General features: G+C 42.3%; 1 protein-coding gene across 3 annotated transcripts in view; it reads left to right on the top strand.

The window, feature by feature from the left end:
• The window catches only part of LOC121547289 (thyroid hormone receptor alpha-like), a 135,946-nt gene that overhangs the window by 68,621 nt on the left and 40,641 nt on the right, over positions 1-26,684 (top strand). For 2 of the 3 annotated variants that reach the window (XM_041858468.2, XM_041858467.2), the window contains exons 2-3: positions 8,735-8,985; positions 25,751-25,812. In XM_041858468.2, the coding sequence (XP_041714402.1) occupies positions 8,930-8,985; positions 25,751-25,812 (118 nt within the window). In that variant the 5' untranslated portion in view covers positions 8,735-8,929. Of the gene's footprint in view, positions 1-8,734; positions 8,986-15,961; positions 16,245-25,750; positions 25,813-26,684 lie in introns of those variants that run through there. The other variant, XM_041858469.2, reaches the window with a different exon arrangement.

Genomic DNA, 26,684 nt, shown 5'->3' with positions numbered 1-26,684 from the left:
GTTTAAATGTATTTGGCTAAGGTGTATGTAAACTTCCAACTTCAACTGTATCGTCTTTGTATCTCAAAATCATTGTAATGTGGTTAACCTTAAATTTAAATGTAAATGATTGAAATCTAAAAGATGAAATTCAACCAGAGAGTGCCCTTAGATTGTGGGAAAAGGCAGCACTTGACCGTTGCGCTTGAATTGGAATGATTCAAGTGCAACAGTCAAATGAGGCCTTTCGAGCTGTCATGTGACCGAATGCTGCAGACAACGCATTCACGGGTCACTATGGAGGAGTTTTGGTTTCTGACTCAAAGAGAATACCCTGCCATCTCCCTCAGAGCATTAAAACTCATGGTACCCTTCGCCAGCTCATCTGTGTGAAGCTTGATTCAGCAGTGCTCTTGTCTGCATTAAAACCAAATATCGATCCAGGTTGGATGTGACAGCAGAGATGAGGTGCGCACTGTTAACCACGCCCCCTGACTTTGAGAAGCTCCGACGCGGCATGCATAAAGCACACCCATCTCATTAGTGTTGGTGAGATAAGAGACGTTATGTCAGACTAATTTGCAATTGACTGTCATAGCCCCACATGAAAAGCATGTGATCGTGAGTTTAGAGGACAATCAGAAATACTGTTAGAATGTCTTGCAATTGACTGCCATAGCCTAAAACCTTGGCTGTTATTACATTTTCTTTTCACATGGGGTCACGAGAATTTTCAGATATCAAAATGGGGTCGCGGAACAAAAAAAGTTTGGGAACCCCTGAACTGGCATGAGTCAGTGGTTACTTTTTCTCTCTCTCCCTCCTGTGTCACACACAAACTGACCCCTGCCCATCCCCCATCCTGCTGCAGTGCTCACAGTCTCTCCCGAGTCACGCAGGCTGCGCAGCAAGTAAGTGTCCAAGTTTAAACCAAGTTAAAAAAACAAAAATGTTTTTGGTCTATCTGGATATCCAACATTGTTTTTCATTCATCTTATTTTAATAGTGAAATTATTTCAAATGCCCTTCCCTAAAACAAACTCACTGTTGTCGGCCAGACAGTGGGATTGTTTGTGTTGACACTTCAGATCTCTCTCTCTCTCTCTCTCTCTCTCTCTCTCTCTCTCTCTCTCTCTCTCTCTCTCTCTCTCTCTCTCTCTCTCTCTCTCTCTCTCTCTCTCTCTCTCTCTCTCTCTCTCTCTCTCTCTCTCTCTCTCGCTCTCTCTCTCCCTCTCAACCCCTTATATCTCTCTCTCTCTCTCTCTCTCTCCCTCAACCCCTTATATATCTCTCTCTCTCTCTCTCTCTCCCTCAACCCCTTATCTCTCTCTCTCTGTCTGTCTGTCTGTCTGTCTGTCTGTCTGTCTGTCTGTCTGTCTGTCTGTCGCAAGTTAGGCAGCAGTACAAATATGTAGGCATTCCCCGAGTGTAGTTCGCTACAATTACACATTTCCAGTTGCCATTCGGAAATGAAGAACAAGAGGGGTGGGAAGTTGCCATATACAAAAACAAATACAGAGCATTAACAAACTCAGAACAGAAAGTGTGTTTTCACACAGTGTGTTTCCGTTAAGGTGGACTGGGGGAACATTAACTTTATGTCAAGGGGTTGGTTGGGTTGGGGTTGAAAAATATGTTGTGCTCAATCAAGTCAAGCAACCTGAAAGAGGGACGCTGACCTGTACCGTTTTTTATCCTTCCAAATCCCTATATTTTCCTCTTGGAGGTACCCAGGCTTGCAAGTGTTGATAGATCTACCTTTTTTAAAATACAGTGGAATTTGTTTTCTAACAACTAGTCACATTCTTGGCAGGGTCTTAACTTGTCTAAGCCAAAAACAGGCTGAAATGGGGCGGGAGGAGTTGGGAAAGGGAGGAGCGAGAGATGGAGGAGAGAGAGAGAGGAGGGAATTGAAAGGGGGATATAGGGCAGGCCTATAATCTTGTTTACATCTGTGCATTTACACTATTTTCCCTGTATATTCCCCTACTATCTACCCTGTACATTGACCCTATTTAGCTCTATGCATTTACCTCAGCTACCCTGACTACCATTGTCTATGTAAACCCCTTTGTTTATAATGCCCCACAAACTGTCCTTGTGTATCTATACCCCTGTGTGTTGAACCCTACAACTCTACTATCAGTCACCCACCCCTGCCTGCCATCTGAAGCCCTCCCCTCGCACACACAGACACACACACACACAGACACACACAGACACACACACACACAGACACACACAGACACACACACACACAAACACTGCCCCACAACTGCCAGTCTCAGTATTTCATATCAGTCCCAGTGCCCCTCTCTCTATCTCCCTCAGACAGCTGCCCCTGTCTGTCTTTCAAGTAAGAGAAGTTGGTCCTAGATACTGATCTGTAGTCAGGTTTAACCCCCCCCTTCTCCCTTAAAGTAACTGTCCAGTAAAAATCTCACTGTTAAAAGTTAATATTATGTTAACTCATACCCAAATAATGTTGTTGACTCATCCTATACTCATATTTTTGGCCAAAGCATAAATTGGAGAAAAGACTATTCAAAAACGCAACCTCCTTAGCACACATGCACTCATGCACACACACATGCACACACACACACACACATTCATGCTACACACACATCACAACTACCAGACTCGTATTATAATTGCTAAATACTGCACAATTGAAACACTCCCCACTTCCCCAAAACACATGTAAATATTGGACTATAAATTGTGCCTTCCTGTATTATACTTATGCTAAAATGTTTATTCTATTCTACTGAGCCATTTACTTCATGTTCATATTCTTATCTGTTCTTATTTTTTATTGTTGTGGCATGTCGAGAAAGAACCTGCAAGTAAGCATACCATGTGTACATACGACTAATAAAACTTGGAACATGAAACTCAAACTTGTATCTCAAACAAACCATTTCAAAAATGCTTGCTATTTCCTCATAGAGGATGATGAGCTGGCCAATCAGCAGACTACTTACATTAAAATTTTTTATGACCGGTATACGGCCACACCATAGGTGGCACCACAGATCCAAGAGTGGTGGGGCAAATTTTTTGCTCTGGGGCCCAGAGTTTTTCCTGATCTGGTAACCTGATAGGGTATGACAGTGATTAATCAGTTGTAAAAGGTTTTATATGGGCTATGATTTACATTTTCATTTTAGTCATTTAGCAGACGCTCTTATCCAGAGCGGCTTACAGTTAGTGAGTGCATACATTTTCATACTGATGGGACCATAGTTTTTCTAATCAGGTCACTTGTTTATTTTTTTTATCCTGGAAAAACTCCTGGCCCTAGGGACAGGCCTGGGACCAGGATAAAGTGACTAAGGGGGCATTTTAAATCGGCGAGGGGGCACCATTTTTGGGATGATATTGGGGTAATGTAAAATTTCATTTTTCAAACGCAGACCCTCCAGAAATCTGCATTTTGAATAGATTTCACCTGCATTCTAATTAAACAAACGTTTATTTATAATCCCCTTTATAATAAAGCATTGCATGCATCTATCATCAAATGTGCATAGTGGCATCCAGTTGAGTAAAGGTATTTATAGGATTCACACATGGTTAATTGTTATATTTTTTGAGGGTCCGGAAAAAAATTGGCCTTTCATAAATGCATTTCATGCAATTCTACGTCATTTAGCCTACATGACTGGAGACATTAGCAGACTATTTTTTTATTAACTGCGGTTATCAGTAGCCTGCCCAACAGTTGATCAGAGTGAAAAATCGTCTCGTTTTAATCAAATACAATATGTCAGAATGCTAATATTTAAGAATAGGCTGCTGCAACATTTCTGTATAGAGTTTTTATGTGTGTCATGTTTGCTAAATAAATACCTGAGGAAAGTGGAGAGCGCACTTTGCTAGAGTGCGCAACCTGTGATTTCCGTGAATCTGATTTAAAAAATCTGGTCAAAACACACACAGAACTTGCAGAAGGAAAACTATTTCACTCATATGTCATAGAAATCTGGAAACACTGGACAGTTACTTTAATGTTTAAGGTTAGAATTCGGGACGTGTAAGCTGATCCTGGATCTGTACACAAGAGCAAGTTTTAACTGGATCATATTATCTATCTACCCATAGAATACGTTAATGTCCTCTCTCTAACCCCCACAACCCCTCTGTTGTTAGGGATAAAAGGTCCCCTATTACTCTATGTGATTTGGGGCTCCGTTATGCCTTGGGGGCCTTGCTGCAATGTTGTTTCAAGATGTGAAACAATTCGCCTAGTATTACAGAGTGGGGAAAGAGACAGCTCTCTGAGAAGTTTGAGTTGCATAAGGGTTTCGCTTATTTGGCTATTCATCATCGTTTTCAAAAGGATCAAATAAAAGAGGAAAACAGATCAGCGAGAGGAGAGGGGGAGAGGGAGTGATTGAGAGAGACAGATTGATTACAGAAAATATGAGTCGAGTGAGATAGATATGTCAGAACAAAAGTATGAGAGAGAGCGAGAGAGAGCGAGAGAGAGCGAGAGAGCGATTGAACATGGTGCCAAGTGGCCCATACCCTGCCCTGCACACTGTACCTAGGGCAGAGCCTCTGCAGCACATCCCATATGCCCTCACAACACACACACTATTTACTTTTTACTCTTTAACAACTGGTCCTAGGTCAACTATATTAATTACTAATAATTGTTAGGGTCCCCAGTGGGAGTATGGAAATCTGACACACACACAGAGGTTTTCTCTCTCTGCCTTAAGGTGGTGATAACACTGAGACGTGCATAATTACACACTAATATCAGTATGGTCTATACCGCCCTTAGCAATGGTGGCTCAATGCATTAGCTTCACCAACTGTAATAAGGCCATGTGAATCAGGGTGAATCAGATACACACTTGGAAAGGAGGAGTCTTAGGAGACTTCCACTTATCGCACTGCAGGAGATCGAGCAACCGCAGTTCTCCATGGTCCAAACAAAGCGAAAGCCCTAAGATCTCTCTGTCTCTGCCAAGTTCCTCTTTACAGTTCAACCTAGTTTACTCCGTCACATCAACTTCACATCACAGCTCAGACATCCTTGATCTAAACTTCTCTCTCTTCCCTGTCGTTTTCCCGCCCAAATAAAGAACAGAGAGACATCAATCATATGAAAAAAGAAAGAAAGGGATGTTTCATTGATATGGAGGCAGCTCCACGCGCCAACATCATACCGTTCACTAGTTATCCGTTTTTAATGTGTTTTAAAGTTGCCAGTTTATAGTGTGCCAATTAAAGGAGTGCAGCTCGGGATCGAGGCTAGATTCTCAAGCCCCAATTAAAAGTTGGAGGGTTGATTTCAGAGGAGAGGGAAACAAGGTGCACAAGATCAGGCCATGTGAGTGAGAGTGAGTGACTGGAGAAATTGCTTGGCTCACATTGCTTAGATACAGATGTCGGATCTTAATATGACCCATTTTCGTTGCAGGAGGAAAATAATCCTGCAGCAGGAGGATTCGAATGAATATTGAATATTTAGAATCGCCTCCAGGGGGCAGCTGGAAGCAGTGTTTGTAGGCTATAAAATGCAGTACCGTACCTAGGAGGCTATGGTTTGGGGAAGGCTCTGCAAAGCAACCGACCTCATACCATCCAGTACCAAGTATTCTCATGGCTTGCTAGAGCATTGTGAACTGCCGTAGTGCAGTGGTCTGAGCAGCAGTGCGGAGCAATCGTTTTGACACTGTATGAATGGAAACTAATGTTGGTGTAGCGTACTGTTATTTAACCAATCCAAAGGCAGCTGCCTGCTGCCTACCTACCTCCAAAGGCACCTACCTTAGTACATAGCACTTTTCCAGTAGGTTACTGCTATTTAGTTGCATCACGTGATAACGCATTAAATTCTACCGAGCTCGAATCGTTTGTAGCCCCTCTAGCAGCGTGAGCAACTAGTGCTAGCAATTCAGTGAACAACAATCCCAAAATGGAAAATTCTGACATGAATAACAAGTAACAGAATTGATCTCCTCAGTACCTGTTAATGAATGAAGTTGACAGCGACCAGAATAATTATCCTAAGGTATAGGGTCCTCCTCTCGCATATTGCTTGGTCTACTGCTCCATTGTTGTGGACATGACAGGTAAGCTTGCATGCATGATATCATACAGGCTACGATTTTTTTCGATAGCTAATTAAGCTAAGACTTTTTAAGAATGATTAATAGCTAGAATAGTGGTGTTTCACTGTGAGGCTAATATTGCATTAGAGCTGCACCCCATAATGACATAGTGAATACATGTTTTTGGAATTTTTTCCAAATGTATTGACACTGGGAGATGAATTCACACAACGCCAAATCTACACTGGAGTTGCTTACCAAGAAGACAGTGAATGTTCCTGAGTAGCCAAGTTAACAGTTTTGACTTAAATCTGCTTGAAAATATATGGCAAGACCTGCAAATGGTTGTCTAGCAATGATAAACAGCCAATTTGACAGAGCTTGAATAATTTTGAAAATAATAATGGGTAAATGTTGCATAATCCAGGTGTGGAAAGCTGTTAGAGACTTACCCAGAAAGACTCACAGGGGGTTGAATACTTATCTAATCAAGATATGTCAGTGTTTTATTTTTCATGAATTTTGTACAAATTTAAAAGTGTTCTTACACTTTGACATTACAGAGTATTTTGTGTAGATCATTGACAAAAATTACAATTAAATCCATTTTAATCCCACTTTGTAGCACAACAAAACTATACTTTCTGAAGGCACTGTATGTGCATAAGCCACCTGAAACCCTTAAATCTGTTATTCAGCGTTTTCACTCCCTTTTCCTGTTCTTGGTCTGTAAGCCCTGATAACTAAGTTCATTTTCTCTCCTCACGCCAACCAACAGTAACCTAATTCAAGCTCCCTCTTTACCTCTCATCAACTCAGTCTTCCTCTCTCTCTCTCTCTTTCTCTGTTCCCCTTCTCCCTGTCTCCCTCTCTTCTCTCTCTTTTACTGTACTTTCAGAGGAAAGTGTAGAATTACTGTGAGCTGTACTCTTTTTTTTATCCCCTCCCTGTGGTCATTCTCTTGCTTTTCTTCTTGCTTTTTTTTCTCATCTCTCTCTCTCTCTCTCTCTCTCTCTCTCTCTCTCTCTCTCTCTCTCTCTCTCTCTCTCTCTCTCTCTCTCTCTCTCTCTCTCTCTCTCTCTCTCTCTCTCTCTCTCTCTCTCTCTCTCTCTCTCTCTCTCTCTCTCTCTCTCTCTCTCTCTCTCTCTCTCGAACAGATATTAAAACAAGCTTTAGTGGGGCTGGGCTGTTTGATAGTCTGTTGCTTTATGGGGTTGACCTTGGCTATAGGGAGAACTCTGCATACGCATGGGTGGCTGGTGGGGGTGCAGGCAAGGTTACAGCACTGATGAAACTAGAGATGAGCTAGTGATAGAAAAGAATGGACACCCTGCATAGAGGGAAAATGGCACATCATAAATAGACAAAATACAATTTCTATAGCCGAACTTATCTGTTGGACAGTATTGGAGATTTAACTGATGTTAATCATTCTTATACTTGAAAACCTGGTTGCATTATTTTTCTCCCTTTGACTGTAACACAATGAGTCCCTTTATCCTCTCTCTGTTTTATTGCTGAGGACAAATTGTTCCAACAGCTACAGGCAGCAGCACGAAAGATAGCTATGTCAATGGATCTGATGAGAGAGAGGGAGGTTTGTTTATGTGTGGCTGAAGGCCACTCTATTCGTTTTCATGTGATAGGCCTTCTGGTGATAGTGTGTCATTACTGTAAAAAAAGAAAATTGGGCCACAATTTGTCCTCACATTTGTGATGTAGGGTCGCGGAAGGCTATATGACAATGCAGTGCTTATGTGCTGTGCTGGATTCTGTGTCTGTCTCGTGTTACCAGTTCCGAACCAGCACATGCTATGTGAGGTGGGGTTATAGGCCAGCTGAGCACTTATTAATAAAAAAGATATATCAGTTCACCATAATATTACCCCACCACTGCATCAGATTATGGTGTACTGGAGTGCCTTGATACACCCTTGAACTCCCTGTAGTATATTAAATATCCAACATGAGGTCAATGTGCCATTATGTCCACAGGGGCATATGGTTAGCTACTAGCATTATCTATCAGGGTCATGACATCACTCTAGGAGACCACCTTGTTTTCTCCCATGATGCCGTGCGGCTGGTAATGCCATAGTTAAACGCTTGTATTCATAGTAAATAGTCATGCTAACATGACCTTAAAATAAATGTCATGATTGTTTTGTACATTTACAATAAGAGAAGATCCATACACCCAACTAATTAATTTTCAAGTGAAATATAGATGGAAAATATTCAGCCACTCTTGGAGGAAAACGGAATACATTAAAGACATAATAGGGTTCTCTTTCTTATCAAAAACCAACTCGTTCTGGCTTTAAATCAATCAATGTGCTATGAAATAGAACACAACAAGCTTGGTGATTTTCATGAAGCAATGTAGTAAATTGTAATCCTGTGGTCCATTAAAATCACAGCATTTCAACTCACACTGTTATGTGGGAATTACGTGTTACCACTATTATACCACAGATTTACTAACAACAATCTGATGCTCGCAATCCCTCCATCCTTCTGTTTGGGATTAGAAAGGTATTGAACGAGGGATTAAGGGAGGAAGAATAGAACTGAGGGAGGAGAGGTCAGAAAGATTGAATAAGTGAGGGGCTCATCTAGGACCACCAAGTCTCCACATCGGTCAACTGTGCCTAGCTAAATGGATCCTATCCTCTCATTGACAGATCTTGTCCGGTCCAGTCCATTCGTCAGTCCCAGGGCCAGCACAGGGGGGTCGCTCCAGAGGCCAGAGCCCATCCGGACCGGGACCCTGTGATGTCGCACTGACTGACCCCCCTATCTGCGAATGACCAGCAAGCATCTGAGGGTGGGGCCCGCCTCAGTCTCGCATGATTTGCTGCTGGATGGAATTAAGGTGAATGGAACACATGCCCAAGGAGCAGGACCCTAACCTATCAGAGGGAGAAGAGAAACTGTGAGTCCCGCCCCCTACTTCCTGGTCTCAACCCTACAGGCTATGACCCTGCCGCTAACATCACGCGTGAATAGGTATCACATGGTCTTATAGTTTTAGAGGTCTTTTGAGGAGTGTAGAATTACTGTGTGTTTTACCTTTTTGTTTCGAAAGTCTGCTCTCCGGTCTCTCTCTCGCTGTGCTTCTCGACTATGCTAGTATTTATTTTATCTCATCCATCTCTTCCCTCTCTCCCGGCTCCCTCTATTTCTTCTCTCCGTTTCCATCTCTCTCTGTCTTTCTCTCCTCTTTCTTTACTGTCTGCAAGTTGAAACAGCTCCAAAAAGTGATCTTGTTTTCTAAGAAACCTGTAAACTAGGCCTCCAGGCTTCCCAACCCTGAACACTTGTGAGTGTGTAACTGCAACTTACAAACTGTACTGCACAGGCTGTTTCCCTTTTTATAATTAATTAAAACACAACGTCAGTGAAATGGAAGCTCCTCTGTCTCAACCAGTCAGGGTGTGGCAGAGTGGATCGGAGATTTTTATCAAAGAGCAACCGGCTCTTGCTCAAAGAGCACAACTATCAGTCAATCTGATATGCCTCGGAGCGATTGGGAACAAAGCTCCACCTGGCTAGGTTAGATTGATATCACATTCTGGTAGCGTAGCCTATAGTTTCATATGGTTGATAGTAGTGGTGTTTTTGTTCTGTTACTGTTGTGTTTATGTGTGTCTACATTATTTATGTGGTTGTATAAACTATGTTCATCAAAGTGTGGGTGTGTGTGTATGTGTGGGTGTTCGTGCGTGAGTTTGTGTGGGTGTGTATTTGCTTGCCCACATGAAAAAATACTACACTTTACTATAGAATATTACAGTATTTACTATAGAATTCTGTAGAATACAATACTACACACTGTAGTTTCCCTCGATCATGTGTAGTACTTACTATAGAATTGTGTTATATTATCCGCAGAAAAACACTGTAGTAAATACTACAGTAATGTCCGCACAAACACTATGGTCCGCAAAAACACTACCATTTTTTAACTATAGTAAATACTACAGTATTTGCTTTGCCTATACCCTGCCCATTCCCCTCCCCCATATCCCAATTTCTGCCACCCATAAGTGAGAAATCTACATTCCAAGTATAGACCATATATTGTGTTCATTACAGGTTAAAGAAAAGAACAGAAGCTCTGAACTATCTGTTCAGACCCCAGTCCTACCTACCTGTGGGTTATGGAACAACTTTTAGTATTTTTCCAGTATGTTTCCTCAAGGAGAAAGCCTCTGCTTATAGCATGTTGACGTTTATTGTCACGAGTCTTGTCCTAGAGGCAGAATTGAGCGATTTCCCCTTAGATAGGCCAGCTGCAAAGTCAAAATTGGCTATATTGTGAAAATTCATGACAACATAAATGTGCTTTTTGGTCTTAATTTAAGGTTAGGGTTAGGTTTAAAATCAGATTTTATGACTTTGTGGCTGTGCCAGCTAGTAACCACTCTGCAGAGCTGCCTCCAGGGCAATATTCATGATGAAAAACGCTAACCTGCCCACTTTTATGTCAAAGATAATAAAACAAAAACACTATAATAAATACCACAGTAATGTCCGCAAAAACACTACAGTAAATGCTACAGTATACTACAGTCCGCAAAAACACGACATTAATTACTATAGTATATACTACCGTTTTTTACTACAGTATTTATACTATAGTTAACTGTAAATACTACTGCATCAAATCAAATCAAATTGTATTTGTCACATGCGCCGAATACAACAGGTGTACACCTTACCGTGAAATGCTTACTTACAAGCCCTTAACCAACAATGCAGTTTTAAGAAAATAGAGTTGAGAAAATATTTACTAAATAAACTAACGTTTAAAAAAGTAACACAATAAAATAACAATAACGAGGCTATATACAAGGGGTCCCGGGACCAAGTCAATGTGCGGGGGTACAGGTTAGTCTAGGTAATTTGTACATGTAGGTAGGGGTAAAGTGACTATGCATAGATAATAAACAGCGAGTAGCGGCAGTGTAAAAACAAAGGGGGTGTCAATGTAAATAGTCCGGGTGGCCATTTGATTAATTGTTTCATCAGTCTAATGGCTGGGGGGGAAGAAGCTGTTAAGGAGCCTTTTGGACCTAGACTTGGCGCTCCGGTACCGCTTGCCGTGCGGTAGCAGAGAGAACAGTCTATGACTTGGGTGACTGGAGTCTTTAGTCAGTGAATAGTACAGTAAAGTCAGCAAAAACACCACAGTGAATACTATAGTATTTATACCATAGTATGCTATAAAAAAAAGTCATGTGGGTGTGCTTGCACGTGTACCTGGGTGTGTGTGCATGTATGTGTGTGTATGTTGTTCCTATGTGCTTGTGTGTGGTGTGTGTCATGGTTGTGACACATGGGACCATGGAGAGGGTGTCTGGCTTCCTGGAATGCTGTGTCAAATTCCCCAGTGCTGATCCCTGTGGCAAATTACCAGGGCACCAAATGAAAGGAAAGCCGGACTAGATTACTGAACCGCGATGGACACCTGTCGGTAGATTAACAACTGGGCTGGTGTGTGTGTGTGTGTGTGTGTGTGTGTGTGTGTGTGTGTGTGTGTGTGTAAGTATGAGTGCATAAGTGTTTGGGTGTGTGTGTGTAGTGGACGTTCAGGGCTAAATTGAGCCTGCTGTCACTGTATTAAAGACGAGGAGGAATTAAAGAGCTTGCTAATCACACTGAAGTTGATTGAACTGTTTGCTACTGTAGTGGATTTCATTAAAGCTCTCCTTCACTGTGTTGTCCTTGCATATCTTCGAATCGATATTGGGGTTAAAGGGATAGTTCAACAAAATTACAGATTTAGACATTTGTTTTCACAGTCAAGTGTGATCAAACGCAGGGCCTGCACACTCATAAGCTCCACCACGTACCTTTATTAATAAAACAAACAACGTTTCGATCCTGCAAGGATCTTCGTCAGGTCATCCTTGCAGGATCGAAACATTGTTTGTTTATTAATAAAGGTAAGTGGTAGAGCTTATGAGTGTGCAACATTTGTTTCCTTACCTTGAATGCAGTCTATGAACAAGGAGTGACTGCAATCCACACTTTGGTTTTTGTTAAACTAGCCACTGTGGATTGCAGTCACTCCTGCTTTTCAGGTAAGGCAACACATATTTAAATACGCAATTTTGCTGATCTATCCCTTTAACTGCATTGCTAAGGTGAGAGTAGATCTTGTACTATTGCACTTGATAGAGGCATGAATAATAACAATGGCATACTGTAATATCATGTGTTGTGGTTCTGTGTGTGCTGATGGTCGCAAATGGCTTAGCATGAGCTTTTTTGTTTCCTTATTGGTTTTGGTTTTCAGCCTTGCCAAAAAGGCACTGTCCTATCTCATTTTATGCAATTATAAGCTCCTTAACACTGTTGTCAATGATGTTACAATGAAGTCAATGAAATTGGATTTTCCTTATCAAATTTTAATTGCTGATAAGATGGCGGAAATTGAAGCGGTGTAGAGAGCACATTGAGAAACGGAGATGGGCTGAATTATCATTCTACAGCTGGAATCAAACGCGCACACACACGCACGCACGCACGCGCACACACACACACACACACACACACACACACACACACACACACACACACACACACACACACACACACACACACGCGCACACACACGCACACACACACACATGCTCATCCACTCCATTCAGATAAGACAACAACATTTGAATTTCGACACATTTGGCAGTGTGAAACCGACCGACTTCACTATCTAATGAGAGATCCATTCAAACAAGCCTTTTTATAAATAGATAGCAGCCGTCTAGCACATTGCATTTTACCTTCTTGAACTTCTCCAACCTCTGTGGCTCTGTTTAATTCAATTGCCATACCAAACAATGCAATTTTTGTCATGCAATTGAAGTCACTGGAGATATAAACAAGATTTTGGCCTAATTGTCTTTTCCTTGCCCTGATGACATCAGGATTTCCTGCCATGGCTTTGCTATAGGAGCTTTGTCCTCTCAATATTGCTTTTACGACTTCCTTGTGTCATATGGAATTTTTTATTTTATTTTTTTATTTCACCTTTATTTAACCAGATAAGCCAGTTGAGAACAAGTTCTCATTTACAACTGCGACCTGGCCAAGATAAAGCAAAGCAGTGCGATAAAAACAACAGCACAGGGTTACATATGGGGTAAAACAAAACATAAAGTAAAAAATAAAACAGAAAATATATATACAGTGTGTGCAAATGTAGCAAGTTATGGAGGTAAGGCAATAAATAGGCCATAGTGCAAAATAATTACAATTAGTATTAACACTGGAATGATAGATGTGCAAGAGATGATGTGACAATAAAGATACTGGGGTGCAAATGAGCAAAATAAATAACAATATGGGGATGAGGTAGTTGAGTGGGCTAATTTCAGAAGGGCTGTGTACAGGTGCAGTGATCGGTAAGGTGCTCTGACAACTGACGCTTAAAGTTAGTGAGGGAGATAAGAGTCTCCAGCTTCAGAGATTTTTGAATTTCGTTCCAGTCATTGGCAGCAGAGAACTGGAAGGAATGGCGGCCAAAGGAGGTGTTGCTATGGTGACCAATGAGCTAAGATAAGGCGGAGATTTGCCTAGCAGTGATTTATAGATGGCCTGGAGCCAGTGGGTTTGGTGACGAATATGTAGTGAGGACCAGCCAACAAGAGCGTACAGGTCACAGTGGTGGGTAGTATATGGGGCTTTGGTGACAAAACGGATGGCACTGTGATAGACTACATCCAATTTGCTGAGTAGAGTGTTGGAGGCTATTTTGTAAATGACATCGCCTAAGTCAAGGATCGGTAGGAAATGAATAGCAGTGGATGCCCAGGTTGATAATGAACAATATGAAAAGCAACAATGCCTGTAGTACCCAATTGTTATCTTGTTACGCATTCATTGGACATGTGAGACAAACAATGTTTCGATTTCCTTTTGGCATGGACCAGAATCGTAATAATTGCTTGCTGTCTCTCTCTCTGTCTCTCTCTTTGTTTCTTTTTCTGTCTCTCGCTCTCTCAAGTCAGTAATGACAAGTATTGACCTCTTCAAACCAATCCACACACATCACCACAAGAGGCTAGTCCTAGAGAGAGAGAGAGAGAGAGAGAGAGAGAGAGAGAGAGGGTGAGAGAGAGAGAGAGAGAGAGAGAGAGAGAGAGAGAGAGAGAGAGAGAGAGAGAGAGAGAGAGAGAGAGAGAGAGAGAGAGAGAGGGTGAGAGAGAGAGAGAGAGAGAGAGAGAGAGAGAGAGAGAGAGAGAGAGAGAGGGTGAGAGAGAGAGAGAGAGAGAGAGAGAGAGAGAGAGAGAGAGAGAGGGAGAGAGAGAGGGTGAGAGAGAGAGAGAGAGAGAGAGAGAGAGAGAGAGAGAGAGAGAGAGAGAGAGAGGAGAGAGAGAGAGAGAGAGAGAGAGAGTGAGAGAGGGTGAGAGAGAGAGAGAGAGAGAGAGAGAGAGAGAGAGAGAGAGAGAGCGAGAGAGAGAGAGAGAGAGAGAGAGAGAGAGAGAGAGAGAGAGAGGGTGAGAGAGAGAGAGAGAGAGAGAGAGAGAGAGAGAGAGAGAGAGAGAGAGAGAGAGAGAGAGAGAGAGAGAGAGAGAGAGATGTGCGTGTGTGTTTGGCCTTCTCGGAAACTCTTGGAAAGCCCTGGTGTCGTGTGACCAGGGGTCAGTCATACATGTTAGGCCCACGTGTGTGTGTGTGTGTGTCATGTCACAGCTTCATGGTCTGCCAATACATATTTCGTGTCCAGCTAAAATAAGACAAATCCAAATAAAAACACCAGCGCAGTGGTGAATCTTGGGTAAAAAGGCAAATAAAAAGATACTCCTGTTCTGTCTCTAATTTGACTAGCATTATTTGTAAATAACCTCTCGAGCAAACAAGACCTTTCATGCCTGAAATCATATGATATGCAAATCTGTTTTTTTTCTAAGTTACAAGCTCTGGCTGCTATTGACATTGATTAATTGCTACAATATCGCTACACCCAAATTAAAGCATACTAGGCGTTATGTTTACGACTTAGAGGTTAGCCTACATCTGTAATTTATTCACCAGCCAGCAATTGTATTTCCCTATAGAGCTTTACATTACCAAGATATGAAGAAATCTCCCGCTAAACATGGTTAACATAAAGCCTGTGTTTGTTTAGAGGTTTGGAAGTCTATCTTTAGTGATCTGGTGTTCCGCTGTGTTTTGATAGAGGGAGTTGGCTAGCTCTAGTACAAGTGGTATGCTCCCTCCCACCGTACCCTGTAATTTAGACAATGGTGGGATGGCTAAAGAACAAAGTGACCATTAGAATGTGAATGTATGGGAGGGGACACCTCAGTTGGATAGTATGCACATTGCACTGGGAACAATAGGCTACTGTGTACTACTGGCCCTATATAGCCTGGTTAGTATACATAGATTAATGTCAGGGTTCTATTAAAGGTACACAACGTGTTTACTTTAGTATTAGTATTTCAGTCCACGAAGACTTGAGTCACACGATAGGTTTACAAAATCACATCTGTGCCAGTTTAAAGGGATCAATCAATGTACTTGTAAGTTTGATTTTATTTCTCAGATATTTCTTCACTCGAGTATTGCCGATCTCTGTCTTGCCTCGTCATTGTTTTGAAGCACAAAACTGGGTTGTTGGCAATTAGCTACGTTTCGAAATAGCCCTCATTTCAGGTTATTGAGCTGTTGGCTCTGTCGCTGAGGTACAAGAATAGACTCATCGAGCCTGCCTTGGGGTCAGAGCTGACAGCTACCTGTTAGTTGCCATATCAACCCACCGTCAATCATCCCCAAACCCACTGTCAAACCCTCAGGTGGAGAGGCTGGCCCACATCCAATCAGAGAGCATGGGCGGGTCTAACAGGAGAGTGAGAGCCACAGAAACGAGAGAGAGTGAGACAAAGTGAGGGTGAAAAGCACAGAGTTGGGATTCTTAGAGAAATGTACAAGGGAGTCAGAGAAACAGATCAGCCAGAGAGAGAGAGAGTCTGCAGGGATTCATACAGAGAGAGAGAGAGAGAGAGAGAGAGAGTGAAAAAGAGAGGGAGAGTGGGTGTGTGTACTAGAGAGCCAAAGTCTTTTCAGAGCTAAACATAGCGAGGTTGGCAGCAGTGTAGATGTGTCTCCTATTTGCCAGCGCTGTTTGAGGCCAGCAACTCTTCTCGCCATGCATATTCTACACTCGCACTGCGTTATAAGGTCAGAAATTGTCTTCTTTTTTGGACTGTCACCTTTTGTTTAGCAGATTAATTGTCTCAGTGTTGGTGTTGTTGGGGATCTGCTGTGTTGTAGTTTTGGGCACAGGAAGGATGGTACAGCTAGAAATAGGTAATGTTGCTTGGTTTACTTCTTGAGTAAAGATTTGCTGGGCAATGGGGGCTTGTGTAGGAGCGTGCGTGCGTGTGTGTGTGTGTAGCAGATGTGAAGACCCTGGTTGGGAAAACAGGGACGGAACTCTCTCTGTCTCTAAGTGTGTGTATGTATCAGGATACTAAGTGGTGTTGTTCCCTGTGTGTGTGCTTAAACGTGTGTGTGTACTGGGCATGCTTGTGTGTTTGTGCGACACAGGCAGCATCAGAAGGCCACAGGGTGGGAGGCTGTACTATCAGTGGGTTGACAAATTGATGGCTTTCACCCCGGGCAACGGTATATCTGATGGCTTTTGATGAGGAAGCCAAAGCTGGGAGTGACATTTAACTTTGGCTGTCACCCAATGACAACACTACACTTGCTACACTGTTGTCACAGCTGGACATGTTCTATCGGTTCCTCCCATAGTGGCACTCGATGACACTTGATAAGGAACCTTGATAAGGAACCTTAGGGAGTGGGTTTATACCAATGATTTATATATACAGTAGATGACTGTCAGGGAGTGCTGTGTTGAAGCCACCGCGCCTCTATCTTGGCACTCCCTCACCATTGTAAAACATATTTTGGAAGCTATAGAAATGCATTTATTAATGTCTACATACATTTCTGACATGTTTATTCTATTACAGACACTTTGATATTGTATTATGTCAGCTAAATATACAAACGAAAAACTATATAAAAACAATGCAGTTTTAAAAAAGTAAGACAAATTTGCTAAATAAACTAAAGGAAAAACAGTAACACAATAAAATAACAATAATGAGGTAATTGAGGTAATATGTACATGTTGGTAGGGGTAAAGTGACTATGCATAGATAATAAACAGTGAGTAATAGCAGCGTAAAAAAAGGGGGGGGGGTCAAGGCAAATAGCCATTTCAGTAACTGTTCAGCAGTCTTATGGCTTGGGGGTAGAAGCTGTTAAGGAGGCTTTTGGACCTAGATTTGGCGCTCCGGTACCACTTGCCGTGCGGTAGCAGAGCGAACAGTTAATGACTAGGGTGGCTGGAGTCTTTGACCATTTTTAGGGCCTTCCTCTGACACCGCCTGGTATAGAGGTCCTTGTGATGTACTAGGTCATACGCACTACCCTCTGTAGCGCCTTGTGGTCGGATGCCGAGCAGTTGCCATACCAGGCGGTGATGCAGCCAGTCAGAATGCTCTCGATGGTGCAGCTGTATAACTTTTTGAGGATCTGAGGACCCATGTCAAATCTTTTCAGTCTCCTGAGGGGGAATAGGCATTGTCGTGCCCTCTTCAAGACTGTCTTGGTGTGTTTGGACCATGATAGTTTGTTGGTGATGTGGACTCCAAGGAACTTGAAGCTCTCGACCTGCTCCACTAAGGTCCTGATGATGTGAATGGGGGCGTGCTCAACCCTGCTTTTCCTGTAGTCCATGATCAGCTCCTTTGTCTTAATCACGTTGACGGAGAGGTTGTTGTCCTGGCACCACACTGCCAAGTCTCTGACTTCCTCCTTATAGGCTGTCTCATCGTTGTCGGTGATCAGGCCTACCACCGTTGTGTCGTTGGCAAACTTAACGATGGTGTTGGAATCGTGCATGGCCACGCAGTCGTGGGTGAACAGGAAGTACAGGAGGGGACTAAGCACGCACCCCTGAGGGGCCCCCGTGTTGAGGGTCAGCGTGGCGGATGTGTTGTTGCCTACCCTCACCACCTGGGGGCGGCCCGTCAGGAAGTACAGGATTCAGTTGCAGACGTAGGTGTTTAGTCCCAGGGTCTTTAGCTTAGTGATGAGCTTGGAGGGCACTATGGTGTTGAATGCTGAGCTGTAGTCAATGAACAGCATTCTCATGTAGGTGTTCCTTTTGTCCAGGTGTGAAAGGGCAGTATGGAGTCCAATAGAGATTGCGTCATCTGTGGATCTGTTGGAAAGGTATGCGAATTGGAGTGGGTCTAGGTTTTCTGGGATGATGGTATTGATGTCAGCCATTACCAGATCACTAATGATACTGTCCCCACTACAAAAACAAAATACTTAAATACATGTAATTTTGTCCTTGAAACCTTTTATTGAAATACTGTAGAATTCCATTCTATCCTATGGAGGACTGCTCCTACTGGGGAGTGCCAATATGTCTGACCGGTGGCTTCAAAGCCTCTCAATGGCCAATACATAGCATCAGCAATCCAGGGTTTACAGTGCATTCGGAAAGTATTCAGACCCGTTGATTTTTTCCACATTTTGTTACGTTACAGGATTAAATAGTCCCCCCCCCCTCATAAATCTACACACAATACCCCATAATGATAAAGCAATAACAGGTTTTTAGGAATTTTAGCAAATGCATAAAAAATAAGGAACTGAAATATAACATTTACATAAGTATTCAGACACTTTACTCAGTACTTCACCACCTCAAGCTGAACCTCGGCAAGACGGAGCTGCTCTTCCTCCCGGGGAAGGACTGCCCGTTCCATGATCTCGCCATCACGGTTGACAACTCCGTTGTGTCCTCCTCCCAGAGTGCAAAGAGCCTTGGCGTGACCCTGGACAACACCCTGTCGTTCTCCGCTAACATCAAGGCGGTGACCCGATCCTGTAGGTTCATGCTCTACAACATTTGGAGAGTACGACCCTGCCTTACACAGGAAGCGGCACAGGTCCTAATCCAGGCACTTGTCATCTCCCGTCTGGATTACTGCAACTCGCTGTTGGCTGGGCTCCCTGCCTGTGCCATTAAACCCCTACAACTCATCCAGAATGCCGCAGCCCGTCTGGTGTTCAACCTTCCCAAGTTCTCTCACGTCACCCCGCTCCTCCGCACACTCCACTGGCTTCCAGTTGAAGCTCGCATCTGCTACAAGACCATGGTGCTTGCCTATGGAGCTCTGAGGGGAACGGCACCTCCGTACCTTCAGGCTCTGATCAGTCCCTACACCCAAACGAGGGCACTGCGTTCATCCACCTCTGGCCTGCTGGCTCCCCTACCTCTGCGGAAGCATAGTTCCCGCTCAGCCCAGTCAAAACTGTTCGCTGCTCTGGCACCCCAATGGTGGAACAAGCTCCCTCACGACGCCAGGACAGCGGAGTCACTCACCACCTTCCGGAGACATTTGAAACCCCACCTCTTTAAGGAATACCTGGGATAGGATAAAGTAATCCTTCTACCCCCCCCTCCCCCTTTACTCCAACCCCCCCAAAAAAAAACTAAAAAACATAAAAAATAAAAATAAACATTGTAAAGTGGTTATCCCACTGGCTATAAGGTGAATGCACCTATTTGTAAGTCGCTCTGGATAAGAGCGTCTGCTAAATGACGTAAATGTAAATGTACTTTGTTGAAGCATCTTTGGCAGGGATTACACCCTCATGTCTTCTTGGGCTTCGCACACCTGTATTTGGGGAGTTTCTCCCATTCTTCTCTGCAGAAGCTCGGTCAGGTTGGATGGGTAGCGTCGATGCACAGCTATTTCAGGTCTCTCCAGAGATGTTCGATTGGGTTAAAGTCCGGGCTCTGGCTGGGCCACGCAAGGACATTCAGAGACTTGTCCCGAAGCCACTGCTACGTTGTCTTGGCTGTGTGCTTAGGGTCGTTGTCCTGTTGGAAGGTGAACCTTCGCCCAAGTCTGAGGTCCTGAGCGCTCTGGAGCAGGTTTTCATCTAGGATCTCTCTGTACTTTGCTCCGTTAATCTTTCCCTCGATCCTTACTAGTCTCCCAGGACCTGCCGCTGAAAAACATCCCCACAGCATGATGCTGCCACCACCATGCTTCACTGTAGGGATGGTATTGGCCAGGTGATGAGCGGTGCCTGGTTTCCTCCAGATGTGACGCTTGGCATTCAGGCCAAAGAGTTCAATCTTGGTTTCGTCAGACCAGAGAATCTTGTTTCTCATGGTCTGTGAGTCGTTTAGGTGCCTTTTGGCAAACCCCAAGTGGGTTGTCATGTGCCTTTTACTGAGGAGTGGCTTCCGTCTGGCCACTCTACCATAAAGGCCTGATTGGTGGAGTGCTGCAGAGATGGTTGTCATTTTTGAAGGTTCTCCCATCTCCACAGAGGAACTCTGGAGCTCTGTCAAAGTGACCATTGGTTCTTGGTCACCTCCCTGACCAAGGCCCTTCTCCCCCGATCAGTTTGCTCAGTTTGTCCGTTTCTTCCATTTAAGAATGATGGATGCCACTGTGTTCTTGGGGACCTTCAATGCTGCAGAAATGTTTTGGTACCCTTCCCCAGATCTGTGTCTCGACACAATCCTGTCTCTGAGCTCTACGGACAATTCCTTCGATCTAATGGCTTGGTTTTTGCTCTGACATGCACTGTCAACTGTGGGACCTTATATAGACAGGTGTGTGCCTTTCCAAATTTTATAAAAGACAAAAACTTTCTGAGCATGTCATCCTCAAAGCACCATGAATCAGAATAATCATCATCAGAGATCTCATGATCCATTTCTTCCCCGCCATCTGAGTCATTTTCATTCAGATCTTGTAGCAACGCATTCGTCTTGGTCTTGCCATTGTAAATTATGCACGCTCTCACTGTGTAGTCTACTCCAACTAGGCCTAGAGTAGACTAATAAGTCTGCTTGGATTTGGTGGACTGATACAGGGTACACAGTTTTGAGATTATAATTAGAATAGGTGAATACAATAGAATGGCCCATTCTGTTCTTCATTCATAATTGGTGATTACAAAATTATGCATTGTTCGCTTCCCCTCGCTCATCAACTTACCCATTCTCCCCTTTTCTCCCCCATCATTCTATACTTCATGTATTTCACCTGTTGTTACATGTGTGAAATTAGTTTTGGTATAGTTTTGGTTCAGTTTCAAGGCAATTATCGGGGTGATTATCAACTGGGCATGGCACATTCAACTATCGGAGAAGGAGCGGAACAGGCCAGGGAAACCATTCAAATGTTATATAGACTTATTTAGGAAAAGTCAAGGACTAGGGCGACATGACTTTAAAAATGGCAGAGTAAGTAAATATTTTAATGTGTTTTAAGTCATTATGACGCTCTCTGCCTTTCTAGTATTAATATACACAATCACAAATAAATCCATTAATATTTAATTTAGGAAGGTCATAAAAAAACATGATACAAGGCTATTTATTTTAAAAGAACAGAATAGCATGTTTGAGTTGTATGTATCTGTGCTTAGTAGCCAAGGCTATGGCTGCGCCATGCCAATGCAATCAACTTGTTCCTTTAGCAGACATCACAGGCCCTGCCCTACCACGGACAACACATGTATTTTACAGTAAGAATATAATGGACTATCCCAAATGGCTATTGCTGATTGTCACCAGTAGCCTACTCACATGAGGATTGCATGGAGCCATGGTTATTCTAGGAAAAAGTTATATTTTAAAACAGAGACCATCCACGCAATTTGTACAGTTATTTGGCAAAAACAGGTTCATTAGAAACCTTGGAATCTGCACTTTCAGATATTGTATAGCAATCAAAATGTCTGGCCTGCATGGACCTCTGTAGGATGATATGGAAGAAGTGCTATTTGGTAAGCTCCTTGCTTCTTTGTCAATGCACACTGTCAATGCACGCAGTCAATGCAAGCTGTCAATGCATGCTGCGCAGGTCATCAGTCTCTTCATTTTCTATTCGACAATTGATAATATTGTCACCCATCATTGACTATTGTAAATGTAATCTTGTCTTTAGGCCATATCTATTACTATAATAATAATTATTATTATGTGTGTGAAATTAGTTTCAATATAGTTTAGGTGTAGTTTGGATGGTCCAGCTGGGCAGGAGACTGTTATCTTACCGTCAGAAAATACACTATCATCTTATTTTAGTATTTACAGTCTATGCGCTTCTGGATCAAACAATTCATTTTATGAACCTGAGGTTTCTTATGACCTATTTTAACATAATAAATGCATTCATTTAGCAATTTATTATTTATTATGGAATATTTATACAATTGAAATATCAAATGGTCAGAATAACCGTCATGGACATTCTAGTAGTGATGGAATTCCGTGTTAAAGTGAACTCTGGCATTAAAAAAAGCGAAATAACTCCGCTCTCTTTGTATTCACACTGCTCTTGCCTTTGAATGAGGACTCAACTCTTTTGCCAATTCACTTCACCCATTTTGTGGTCCGAGTCCTCTTTGCATTCACATTGCTATGTTTAGAAAGGAACCAAGATCTTTTTCCAACATTCACTCAATGCATTCTGGGTTTTTACAAAGTGCAGGACAAGCCATTTCATCAGAATGTGTTATCGGACAGCTAGATATACCTACTTACATTTTGGAAGCTAATAGATTGCATTTAGTTAAAAGATGAGATAATAATTGTAATCAAAAGATACTATTAACATGTAAATATTATTGGTAACAAAATAAATAGCAGAAGAATAACTGCAGATTAAATAATGCTGTAATTGAAAAGTGTACACCCAATGTAGGCTACTGCCCCTTTAAGAGCTATAATTTATTTTGTACCTTATTTTGTGATTCTCACCAAATATGTTGTCTTCTCACACTATTCAAACCCCACAATCGAATAAACAGTTTATGAAGTTCTCTTATATATCACATAATCTGACTAAAAACTCTGTGCATCCTCACATTGGCAGTGATGTAAAGTAATTAATACTTTAAAGTACTGCTTAAGTAGTTGCTTTGGGTATCTGTACTTTACTTTACTATTTATATTTTTGAAAACGTTTGCTTTTACTCCACTACATTCCTAAAGAAAATAATGTAATTTCTACTACATTTTCCCTGACACACAAATGTACTTGTTACACTTCGAATACTTAGCAGGAAAATGGTCCAATTCACGCACTTATCAAGAGAACATCCCTGGTCATCCCTACCTCCTCTGATCTGGCGGATTCACTAAACACACATGCTTAGTTTGTAAATTATGTCTGAGTGTTGGAGTGTGCCCCTGGCTATCAGTAAAGAAAATAAAATAAAGAAAATTGTGCCGTCTGGTTTGCTTAATATAAGGAATGTGATTTATACTTTTACTTTCAATACTTAAGTATATTTTATCAACTACATTTTCTTTTCATACTTAAGTATACTGAACAAAAATATAAACGCAATATGTAAAGTGTTGGTTCCATGTTTCATGAGCTGAAACTTCTGCACAAACTGTCAGAAACCGTCTCAGGGAAGCTCATCTGCATGCTCGTCATCCTCACCACGGCATTGACCCCTCTGCAGTTTGGCGTCGTGAACGACTTCAGTGGGCAAATGCTCACCTTCGATGGCCACTGGCACGCTGGAGAAGTGTGCTCTTCATGGATGAATCCCGGTTTGGGACAACATTCCACAGGCCACAATCAACAGCCTGATCAACTCTATGTGAAGGAGATGTGTTGCCCTGCATGAGGCAAATGGTGGTCACACCAGAAACTGACTGGTTTTCTGATCCACGCCCCTTCCTTTTTTTTTTAAAGGTATCTGTGACCAACAGATGCATATCTGTATTCCCAGTCATGTGAAATCCATAAATTAGGGCCTAATGAATTTATTTCAATTGACTGATTTCCTTATATATTATACTGTAACTCAGTAAAATCGTTGAAATTGTTGCATGTTGCGTTTATATTTTTGTTCATTGTATATTTCAAACCAAATACTTTTAGAGTTTTACTCAAGTAGTATTTTATGGGGTGACTTTCACTTGAGTCATTTTCTATTAAAGTATCTTTACTTTTACTGAAGTATGACAATTGAGTACTTTTTCCACCACTGCACATTCGTGCCTCAAAAGAGAGAAGATGATGATGTGCAGATTCACGGAAAAAAAATGTGTGCTGTTTTTGAATATTGATCAAGTATGCCCAAAAATTCCAACATTTGTGTGAAGTTTTTAGTTCAGATTATTTGTTTGCAATATGTGATATATAAGGGAGCTTCATAAACTGTTTATTCGATTGTGGGGTTTGAATAGTGTGAGAAGACAACATATTTGGAGAGAATCACAACATAGGATACAAAATAAATGTTGCTCTTAAAGGGGCAATAGCCTACATTGGGTGTACAATTTTCAATTACAGCATTATTTAATCTGCAGTTATTCTTCTGTTACTTATTTTGTTACCAATAATATTTACATGTTAATAGTATCTTTTGATTACAATTATTATCTCTTCTTTTAACTAAATGCAATCTATTAGCTTCCAAAATGTAAGTAGGTATATCTAGCTGTCCGATAACACATTCTGATGAAATGGCTTGTCCTGCACTTTGTAAAAACCCAGATTGCATTGAGTGAATGTTGGAAAAAGATCTTGGTTCCTTTCTAAACATAGCAATGTGAATGCAAAGAGGACTCTGACCACAAAATGGTGAAGTGAACTGGCAAAAGAGTTGAGTCCTCATTCAAAGGCAAGGGCAGTGTAATACAAAGATAACTGAGTTCGTTTTTTTGTTGTTTTTTTTACCCCAGAGTTCACTTTAAAGAGGACTGAGTTCGGTCCTTTTAAAGAGGACTATATGTGAAAACACCCTAAGACTCGATTAGGCTCACTGTGGCACCGACATTACTGTCATTGAAAACAACTCAGTCGGTAATGCAACAAGAAGGCATACACACAGGTTCAGACGCAGTTGGCATTTCAGCCCAATTAGGGAGTTAATGAAACAACCACTTAAGCCCTTTTTCGCTGGCAACGATGGATCACTATTTACTGAGAACAGAGAGGGGGAGATAGTCCAGACAAACTAGTGTCCAAATTTACTTTAGTAAGCTATATTATGTTTTATTAAAACATTTTTTAAAGAGCTTCTCATGGTGAGAGATGCTGAAGTGCTCAGGAGAGTCTGGATGGCTGCAGAGGTGGGACCCTAGGAAGTCTACTAGTGTTGACATCTGATAGATCCTACAGCATGACTTATTAGTGCACTCTCCCAGGCTGTGTGCTTCCAGAGCTCCCTAAGGAGCTCACAGTCTGCTCAGTTCTCCTCTTACAGAGCTATGTTCAGATGTGCTACGGCAGCTTGTGTGTGTGTGTGTGTGTGTTTTCGTGTGCGTGCGTGTGTTCGTGCATAGGTGTGTGCGTAGGTGTGTTTTTGTATGTATGTGTGTGAGTGTTGCCGACTTTGTACGTGTGTGTGTGTGTTTCCGCGTCGGTGTACGTGTGCGTGTGTGTGTGTGTGTTGTTCTTGCCTTCCCCGCTAATGTACATTTTCTCACCACAGGCACTTAGCTAGAGCACTGCTACAGTCCTGCAAGACTCCTGTAGGAGAACTGGCAGTAGAAAACCTGTCCTTCACACCACCTGTGTTTTGAATTCCTGTGTGTCCTCCTATACATATACACTAATGTCGCTCTCTCTCTCCCTATCTTTTATTCTCTCCTTCTGCAGGTGGATCGATGGCCCGAAAAGGAAAAGAAAGAACAGTTCATGTTCGGTGAAGAGCATGTCTGGTAGGTACAGTTACGGTACATTTACAGCCATTTGCACACAAAAACACTATTTACACAATGTGGGTTTGATTGAATTCCAACCTTAGACTCTTCAACTCTGAAAAAACAAAATCCGGAATTGTGTTCCCAACCTGTCACCTGGGTTGTCCGGTGTGTGCTTGTGTGGAAGACACAGATGCATCAGCTCATAAATCACTGCCACCTTCTTTACATTTTGAGTCTGTATTTATCACCTAAGAGGAGAAAAAGGGGGATCTCTTTCAACGAGGGGCTGTCACTCTGCTCCCTTTCTTCGTGCGGCAGAATGCACTGACTAACAGCTTGAAGTGCAGGGAGTTGAGGGAGAGAGGGTGAAGAGAAAGAAAAACAACTTTGAGGAATCTGCAGGATGCTACACGTCGCCTCTGCCGAGATGCCATAAAACCTCTGTGTTTATCAACTCCTGAACACGCCCGGGCCGACAGACCAATGAGGAAGCCTGTAGCCCCCCCAAAACCTAGCATGCTCTCTGGCAGCTAGACCTGAATCATGTGACCCACCACGGTCCATCTCAGCTGGGAAACTATGACAATATGTCTGAGCCGGGCTTTGAGGGGTGGTGGGGCATAGTGCAGGTCCTTATTGCCTAAGTGTTATAGGTGATGTCATTGGCACATGGCGTGGCAAACCTTTTTCTAGAGGGTCTTGTTCGTCTGAATACCCCATGATGGAAATGGTTTTCTTAAAAAAAATATTCTGGGAGAAGTGGTTTGTTACCAAAACTGAGTAGAGGTTTAGCTGCTGCCTAAAATAAACAGTATGTCATTTTGCCTGAAATTGATTTTGTATCTAAATTAAAAAAGTGTAGTATTTTTCTATGAAGAGAGCATTGC

This window comes from Coregonus clupeaformis, chromosome 31 (assembly GCF_020615455.1).
Source record: "Coregonus clupeaformis isolate EN_2021a chromosome 31, ASM2061545v1, whole genome shotgun sequence".
Taxonomy (NCBI): domain Eukaryota; kingdom Metazoa; phylum Chordata; class Actinopteri; order Salmoniformes; family Salmonidae; genus Coregonus; species Coregonus clupeaformis.
This window is presented reverse-complemented; position numbering and strand designations above follow the sequence as displayed.